Consider the following 9077-nt stretch of genomic DNA (forward strand, 5'->3'; position numbering starts at 1 on the left):
AGAGGCACATGTGCAGAGGTGAAACACAGGGCTCCAAAGTCAAGCTGCCACTTATTGGCTGGGGGCCTTCAGCAAGTTCCTTAACTTCTGTGCACCTCGGTTTCTTCATCTATAAAATGGGAAAAGTACCAACACCTTAGATTTGTCATAAAAATGAAATGAGAGAATGCATGTAAAGTTCCAGGCTCAAAATAAGTGTTTAATAAAGGATATCTATCTTATTCCTTTATAATGAGGATAATGATAATGATAGCTGGAGGTACACAGTGGTCTTTAATGAATGCTATCCACAGGGAAAAGGACCTGTTACAGCATGTCTATCTGTCTGTCTGTCCAGCACTGTAGTTTGCTCTACTTTAGAAAAACATTGGGCAATATCTTCTAAAACTATACATATGCCTACTCTTGTAAGTATTCACTCAAGAGTAATAAAATGCCCTTCGCAAAAAGACATGTACAAAAATGTTGACAACAGGGGCGACTGGGTGGCTCAGTCAGTTAAGCGTCCGACTTCGGCTCAGGTCATGATCTCGTGGTCTGTGAGTTCGAGCCCCACGTCGGGCTTTGTGCTGAAAGCTCAGAGCCCAGAGCCTGTTTCAGATTCTGTGTCTCCCTCTCTCTCTGACCCTCCCCCGTTCAAGCTCTGTCTCTCTCTGTCTCAAAAATAAATAAACGTTAAAAAAAATTAAAAATGTTGGCAACAGCTTCATTTATGATATCTCAAAACTGGAAACAATGCAAATGTTCAACAATAGGTGAACAGATAAGCAACTTATGGAATATTACACAGCAATAAAGAGAAATTAATGTCTGACATATGCCACAAAGATGAATGGCTATCAAAAATATGTTATGCAGTATGTTTTCACTCATGTGGAACTTGAGAAACTTAACAGAAGGCCATGGGGGAGGGGAAGGGGAAAAATAGTTACAAACAGAGAGGGAGGGGGGCAAACCAAGAGACTCTTAAATTAAGTGTTTAATATTAAGAGAACAAACTGAGGGTTGATGGGGGGATGGGGGAGAGGGGAAAGTGGGGGATGGGCATTGAGGAGGGCACCTGTTGGGATGAGCATTGGGTGTTGTATGTAAGCGATGAACATGGGAATCTACCCCCAAAACCAAGAGCCCATTGTATATACACTGTATGTTAACCAATTTGACAATAAATTATATTATGTTATGCAGAAGAAACCAAACACAAAAGAGTACATGTTGCCTGCCCCATTTATATGCAGGCAAAGTTAATCTATGGTGGTAGGAATCAGAATACAGTTATCTTTTGGGAGCAGGTATTGAAGAGGAAAAAATATAAGGAAACCTTCTGAGGTGACAAAAATGTTAACATTCCATATCTTGATCAGGGTGGTGGTTACATGGTGCAGTGTAGATAAAAATAATCACACTGTATACTTGAGATGCTTATTGTTTACATATGCAAGTTATACAGCATACACACACACACACACACACACACACACACACACCCCAACTTAGCATGAGGGAAATCTTCAGAATGCAAAACACAAAACTCAGCCTTCTCTTTCCCTTCTTCCAAACTTCATCAAAGATAGGAATCTAAAACTGCCCTCCTGCACAAAGGCTCCTTACACGGCGCCCATTTGTAGAAAAAACACTTGAGCAGGGAATGAGGACCAAGAGGAAGGGCTCTTTCAGCCACCGCCTCTTGGGCCTACTTGGGACTCCAGACAGCAGGCCTTACATTTAGCTGGCTGCTGCAGATGCAAAGCCATTCTATACTAGTAAAGTTTAGTTTAAATGTTTCACACAGGTCCTCACCATGATCAGGGAACCAGGAAGGTGTACTGTGTCCTAGCCTAAGGTCCAGCAGCATGGCTGTGCAGCTGTAATGAACAGATAGCCCCAGATGGCAGAGGACTCTTGGATCCTGAGCTGGCCCCCCATGGTCCAGCCACTCTTCCCTACCTCCAGTCCCTTTCTTGGAAATTTCAGCTTCACTACAAGGAAAGTGGCATCTCTCAACTCTCTCCATGGAGTGGAGGCATTCTCCAATGCCATTAGAGTGCATTAAACCAATCCTGGTGGGAAGCACTGAGTGAGAACTGAAGGACAGAGTCTCTACCCTTCAAGACTTACAGTCTGGATGTGGAGAAAGGCAACAAGGCAACTTTAAACAACAACACATCACACTCTCAAGCATGGGGCAGGAGCGCTGGTGGCAAGGCACTCACTGTTCAGGGCTGAACAAAATGGCTTTTGGCCATGGGAGTCATGGCCATGGGATACCAAAGGAAGCAGGTCAGCAGCTCCTGCCACCCTAGAATTCTCTCTCTGGGAGCACTCCAGAAGTCTTTGGAGAGAGAAGGTCCTGCAGGACTCATGAACCAGCCCGCTCTGCCTTTTTTCCCTAAGTTAGGCTCAGCCAGGAGAAATGGCTACAACAGCCCCCACAGTCTGCCTGGTAAAGGGTAGGGCACACTCTCCTCGGGACAAAGAGGTGCTAGTGAACTTGAGGCCCAACATCAGTGAGGTAAGGAGAAGCCCAGAACTCCAGCCTACTGCCTCCCAGCCCAACCACCCATGGGATGAGGGGGGTAGGATCCACTAAGATACCAACTGGAAACAGCTCTCATCAAACAGCCATTCCCCAGAATGGGTAGTGGCCTCTATCCCTCTCTCCCTCTCCTTCTCTCTCCACTTCCCTCTTCTCTCACTCTTTCTCCCAAGCACATATTTGGGTAAGTGACTGCTAATCCCAACCTGGCAGAATAATATGGCTGGCCTGGGGGCACCGTGTGGGTGTGCAGAGGAACCAAGCACCAGGCTGCAGCCTGTCAAAGTGATAGGGAGCTCAGCTACCAAACAGAGAGGAAGCCTGTGTGAGTGGCCTGTGTGTGTTAAAGTATGTGACAGAGTGACGCCTGGGTGGCTCAGCCAGTTAAGCCTCTGACTTCAGCTCAGGTCATGATCTCAGTTTGTGGGTTTGAGCCCCAAGTCAGGCTCTGTACTGACAGCCTGGAGCCTGCTTCGGATTCTGTGTCTCCCTCTCTCTCTGCCCCTCCCCTGCTCATGTTTTTCTTCTCTCTCTCTCTCTCTCTCTCAAAAATGAATAAACATTAAAAAAATTTTAAATAAAGTGCATGAGGGTATGTTCTGTACCTGAGCTTCTTAAAGAACTCTGAGCAGCAACATCACCAAGGGAATATCCAGGTGGCAGCCCAGTCACCCTAACCCCAGGCCAAAGACATCAGAGAATCAACAGGCTTCTAGAAGTCAGACTTGGAGATGTGGACTCAAGAGGTACTCTGTGTCATGAGATTGCTGAGTGCCCAAGGGTGTAAGGAGGCTTAAAGTGCAGGCATCAGAGTGACATGTTTTCCACCAAAATGTGCAGGATCTGAACTAATATATGTAACAGGTGAGTGTGAGAGAGTAGTGGGTAAAAGAGAACCGGAGGGGATACACGGTTGATTGGAGAGAAGTGATGGAGGAATGTAACGGGATTAGAGAGACCTGGAGTTCACGGGCATGTAGATGGGGCTAGGAGTAGCGCTAACAGGTGAGGCGTGCAGTTGTATAGGGATGTACTGATGAACGCATCCAGGCTTCCTTTTCCCGCCTTGCGCACGAAAGGCCCACAGGAGAAGGCTGCAGCGGGCTCAGTTCCTCGGTCCTCGCGCGGGGCGGGAATCCGGTGTTTATTTCAGGGCCCCGCCAGGAAAGGGCACCGCGGGACCCGGTTCGGGGCAGCCCACGGCAACACGGGGCCAGCTGAATCGCGCCCGGGAAGCGCTGCCTGCCTCTGGGCCCCTGGGCCGTTCACCTGGCAGGACCCGGCCGCCGGGATCCCCAGGCGCAGCCCCTTCCGCAGCTGTTGCAGGATTCCGGGCCGTGCGAGAGAAGCGTCTTCCTCCATCCCTCCGTCAGATCTTAGTGAATTGCTCGCGCCGGCTATCCGGCCTTGTGGGAGCAGGGCAGGTGCGGGAGCGGACGCCGCGCCCGGTCGGCGGGTCTCTGGCACTGCGTCCGCAGGCGGCGCCCGGGCGGGAAGACCTGCAGAAGGGACCGGCAGTTTCTGAGCGGCAGCTGCAGGCCCCCGGGAAACCCGGGCGGAGAGGATAGAAGCTCCGCTCCGCCCTCAGAGGTGGGCACCGCCCCGAGGTCACTGAGCTGGGGGCGGGCTTCGCCGCAATGCCGCGGGGAGAAAGAGGATGCCCCCCCCCACAAGCCTCGACTTGGACTGCCTGCCCGACGGGATCCCCACCCCGCCAGGAAGCGGGGCCCTACCCAGCCTGCCTGAGACGGTTGAGAAGTAAACCAAGGCGCGCCCCACCGCTTCCTGGAGAGATCAATACCTGAAAGGAGCAGGACTCCTGTCCACTCAGAAAATTCTTTAGAAGAACTCCTTCCTTTACCCCCACCCCCTACGCACGCGCGCGCGCGCACACACACACACACACACACACACACACACACACACTCACACTCTTTAAAAGCTGAAAAGGGAGCCGAGTTTGGAATTCGGGGAAGTGATGACACACACAACAATGCTGTTACACCTGGCTGCTGCAGGCCAGCAGCGGAAATGCCTGCCAGGGGGAGAAAGAGACAGAGAGCCAGCCTGGGTGGTCAGAAAAAAAGAGAGGACAGAACACACACACACACAGGTTGGGGCTGGACCCAGCTGTTTTTTCCCCTGCCCAGGCCCAGGGGGAGGATGGGCACTGGGGTCAATCTGCAGCAGCCCCAAACCTAACCCACACTGCTCCCACCCATAGCCTGGGCGTGGATGGGGGTGAGGAAGAAGAAATACACCTGCACGCCTACTCAGGAGACAGCCACAGAGGTTATGAAGAGGTGCTGCTTGTCCTGGTGTATACTGGGAGCGGTGGGAGAAAACAATCAAGCTACTTTGAGATATTTTCAATGGTGGGTGGAAGAGGGTATTTACTGAGGTGAGTTTAGGAGAGCCCTGCTCCCTCTAACTGTAATGGTCAGACCAAGCTGTCCTGCTGACCTCTCTGGAGTCATTTTCAAGAGGCTGAATTCCAAAGAGCCCCATCACCCTGTCCTCCTTTCCTTTAATCTCGGAATGTAGATCAGAGACCTGAGAGGGAAGTAGGCAGCACATGAAGGTGGCCATGGGTGCTGGGCCCACAGGCCACTAAGGGCTCTTCAGGCTTCCTCAGAGACTGGGCAGCCTAGGAGGAAGAGGTAGTAATGAGCACAGGGGCAGCCACTCCTTGCCTTCCAGACATAGGACACACCCCTGTATGACATCCATTCAGTCCACCTTCCTCCCCCAAAGTATCCTGACCTCAGTACCAAGGAGGTGGGAGCCTGGGGATTCAAAACACCAGCCATCTCTCTCACATTTTATGATTGCAGACTTTTTGTCAAAGCTAAGTTAAAACTGTTAAAAAGCACAGCTGCCTTTTCTGCCAGCATTCATTTTCCCTGAGACAATCTCAGGGTATGCAGGTGTAACTGGGACCCATTCAGACTTCTGCTTAAGGCAGGTGAGCATTCATTCACCCCTCAGCCCTAGAGAAAGATCAGAACAAATGTCTTGTCAAGAGAGAGATTTGAACAAATGCCTCCCTCACAGCCTCTTGCTTTTCTTCCCAGTCTGTAACAGAATATTGACAAAAGAAGGGGGAAAGGGGGAAGGGATGAAAAGAAGGAAGAAAAGAGAAAGGGGAGGAGAGAGAAAAGAGAGGAAAAAGAAAGAAGATCCCGGAACCACGTTTACTGCTGGATGATACACATGTACCCTTACATATCTGTAAGTATAAATGTTTTACCAGAAATATAAATCGCACCTTGTCCGTGTGCATACCTGTGTTTTTGCACCAGTACATGTGTCTCAAAGATAGACCCTCCCCATGACCTCTATATGTGATACCGGTGCACATGCAAATAAAATTCCCCAAAGCCCCACAGCAACAGTCACACCGTGCAGGAGCAGGACTAGAGTAGGGTCTGCTTGGTGTTGTTAAAGCACACATACAACCCTACCCGTAGGATTACAACGCGGATTCTGAGGAGGGTCCCTAGGTCCAGGGGCAGCGCAAGGAAAAGTCAAGGGGCTTCGGGTGGAGCTTCTGGGCACCCCTTCCCGATCCTCTCCCCAACCCCATTCGGCCCAGTCACTCTGAAAGCGCCACGGACAGGCCAGGCCAGGCCGAGGCTTCTTGGTTCGGTGACCCTCGTTTCTAGGCTGATTTTCCCAAAGCCACCGCGCAGCTCTCTCCACCCCACCGCCATCCAGCCCCCTCCCCGTCCCGCCCCTCCCCCAGCCCCAAGCTAGAAGTTTAGCCCCGAGACCGCCGCAAAGGGCAGAGCAGAGGAGTCGTTTTCCTTCACCTGAAAGCCGCGAGGAGGCTTGGCGCGCCTCTCCTCGCTAGGGCCCGAGCTCCCTGGGCACTGGCCGAGTGCGGACGGACCCCGCCGGAGCCCTCGGCATCTCCCGGCCCAATCCGCAGAGCCAGCACCCGCGGATTGCAAGGGCTTGCGAAAGCGTGAGCCCGGTCGTCCGCCGGGCCCCCTCAGCTCGCTGGGAGGGGGCAGGCCGGTCCGGGCTGTGCGGGGCGTTTACAAAAAGTGACTTGGAGATGAACTCGCCCGTGCGCGACTGGCCGCCCCGCTATAGGGGCGAAGGCGCCTGACGCAAGCGGAACTCCGCGGAGCCCATACGAATCAGAACTGAGCGAGGCTCCTGGCGCACTAGGGACTCCAGGAGGCAGCTCCGCCAGAGACGCGGGTCGTGCCTCGGGAAACCGGAGGGTGGGGGGAGGGGAAGAGCGCCGAAAAGAAAACCCACCGAGGCGGGGACTGGCCTGGGCGGGGAGGGGCGGCGGGGCCGGAGCCCCTCTCTGCTGGGCGGACTCCCCATGGCCAGAGGCTGAGCTCCACTCCCGCCAGCCGCTCCCTAGGGGAAGGGGAAGAGGAGAGGAAAGGAGCGAGAGGCCGCCAGCGAGCGAGCACTGGCGGCATCCGCAGTCTCCAGAAGTTTGAGACTCGGCGGTGAGCGGACTTGTGCGCCCAGACTCTGCCGCGCCAGCGCCAAGGGAAAAGAGCAGGGGCTGCCTGGCCGCCGCGCACCGGCTTTGTCATGATGGCCAGCTACCCCGAGCCCGAGGACGCCGCGGGGGCCCTGCTGGCCCCGGAGACCGGCCGCGCAGCCAAGGAGCCCGAGGCGCCGCCGCCGCCGCCGAGCCCCGGCAAGGGAGGCGGCGGCGGCGCCGGGACAGCCCCGGAGAAACCCGACCCCGCGCAGAAGCCCCCGTACTCGTACGTGGCGCTCATCGCCATGGCGATCCGAGAGAGCGCCGAGAAGAGGCTCACGCTGTCCGGCATCTACCAGTACATTATTGCCAAGTTCCCGTTCTACGAGAAGAACAAGAAGGGCTGGCAGAATAGCATCCGCCACAACCTCAGCCTCAACGAGTGCTTCATCAAGGTGCCGCGCGAGGGCGGCGGCGAGCGCAAGGGCAACTACTGGACGCTGGACCCGGCCTGCGAGGACATGTTCGAGAAGGGCAACTACCGGCGCCGCCGCCGCATGAAGCGGCCCTTCCGGCCGCCGCCCGCGCACTTCCAGCCCGGCAAGGGGCTCTTCGGGGCCGGAGGCGCCGCGGGCGGCTGCGGCGTCGCTGGCGCGGGGGCCGACGGCTACGGCTACCTGGCGCCCCCCAAGTACCTGCAGTCCGGCTTCCTCAACAACTCCTGGCCACTACCGCAGCCGCCTTCGCCCATGCCCTACGCCTCCTGCCAGATGGCGGCGGCCGCTGCAGCGGCGGCCGCCGCCGCTGCAGCCGCGGGCCCGGGCAGCCCGGGCGCGGCCGCGGTGGTCAAGGGGCTGGCTGGCCCGGCAGCCTCGTATGGGCCGTACTCACGCGTGCAGAGCATGGCGCTGCCTCCCGGCGTGGTGAACTCGTACAACGGCCTGGGAGGCCCGCCGGCCGCCCCCCCGCCGCCGCCGCACCCTCACTCACACCCGCACGCACACCATCTGCACGCGGCCGCCGCACCCCCGCCGGCCCCGCCGCACCACGGGGCAGCCGCACCGCCCCCGGGCCAGCTCAGCCCCGCCAGCCCTGCTACCGCCGCGCCCCCGGCGCCCGCGCCCACTAATGCGCCGGGCCTGCAGTTCGCCTGCGCCCGGCAGCCCGAGCTCGCCATGATGCATTGCTCTTACTGGGACCACGACAGCAAGACCGGCGCGCTGCACTCGCGCCTCGATCTCTGAGAACCCAGCGCGCGCCGGCTGCGAGGATGCAGGGACGTGCGACGCCGGCCTTAGCCGCAGCCACCGCCTCCGGCCGGACCACGCGCCCTCTGTGGGGCCATCTTCTGAGCCAGCGTCCAAGGCCCTCTGCGCCTCCTCGCTCCCCAGCTCCTCTCGCCCCTCTTTGTCTCCTCCGCTTCTCCTCCTGTTACTCGCCCCCCTGCCCTCTCTGCCCTCTCGCTCCTCCGGCCTGCAGGCCGCCTCTCCGTGCGCCTTTTGCAGGCCTCGTCTCCTCCCGACGCCCAAGCCTCCGGGCTGGACACCCCATGCCAAAATTCAGAACCGAGAGGAAGTGCCGGGGCCGAGGTGCAGCCGGGCGTCGGCCGTGCAGACCTCTTGGCCTTCTCACACAGGTCGGTGCGCTCGCGCTCGGCTTTCCCCGCCCGGCTGCCGCGCAGTCCTTGGCTGGAAGCGTCGGTCCGGGCGGGCAACGAGAACCCGCGCCGCCAGAGAAAGGGACAAACGTGTGTTTGCTCCACGCTCCACGTAGCCTCCTGGAGCAGCTCAGAAGCGGCTAGCCGGGGCCCACTGGATGGGGCGGGGGTTGGGCCCGAGCGGGGAGCGGGACTGCCTCGCGCGGCGGCCTGTGCGGGGGGTTTACAGCACGTCCGGCCTCAGAGACAGGCTGCGCGTCCTCCGTTCCCGGTCCCGGAGCTTCGGGAACCTCCAGGCCCCAGGCGGCTGGCTACAGTTTCGCCCAAAAGATCGGGAGGGCTGTTTTAGATAACATTTAAAAAATATTTTTTTAAAGAAAAAACTAACCGGGAAAACCGGCGAAGTATTGTGGCCTTGGAATTTGCTAAAG

General features: G+C 56.8%; 2 protein-coding genes across 2 annotated transcripts; one reads left to right on the forward strand and one right to left on the reverse strand.

Annotated features, from left to right (window-relative positions):
- Positions 1-3126: 3126 nt before the first annotated feature.
- FOXL2NB (FOXL2 neighbor) lies at positions 3127-6448 on the reverse strand. The gene is given in 2 exon segments (XM_042998357.1): positions 3127-4035; positions 6349-6448. Coding segments are annotated over 2 exon segments (633 nt in total). The 3' UTR covers positions 3127-3502.
- Positions 6449-7096: 648 nt separating this feature from the next.
- On the forward strand, positions 7097-8233 carry FOXL2 (forkhead box L2). The gene has a single exon (XM_042956918.1). The coding sequence runs from the start codon at positions 7097-7099 to the stop codon at positions 8231-8233; it is 1137 nt and encodes a 378-aa protein (XP_042812852.1).
- The last annotated feature ends 844 nt before the right edge of the window (positions 8234-9077 follow it).

This window comes from Panthera tigris, chromosome C2 (genome assembly GCF_018350195.1).
Source record: "Panthera tigris isolate Pti1 chromosome C2, P.tigris_Pti1_mat1.1, whole genome shotgun sequence".
NCBI lineage: Eukaryota > Metazoa > Chordata > Mammalia > Carnivora > Felidae > Panthera > Panthera tigris.

Bases quoted from the DNA above. Each gene is read 5' to 3' on its own strand.
- FOXL2 (XM_042956918.1), top strand. From the start codon at position 7,097: ATGATGGCCAGCTACCCCGAGCCCGAGGACGCCGCGGGGGCCCTGCTG.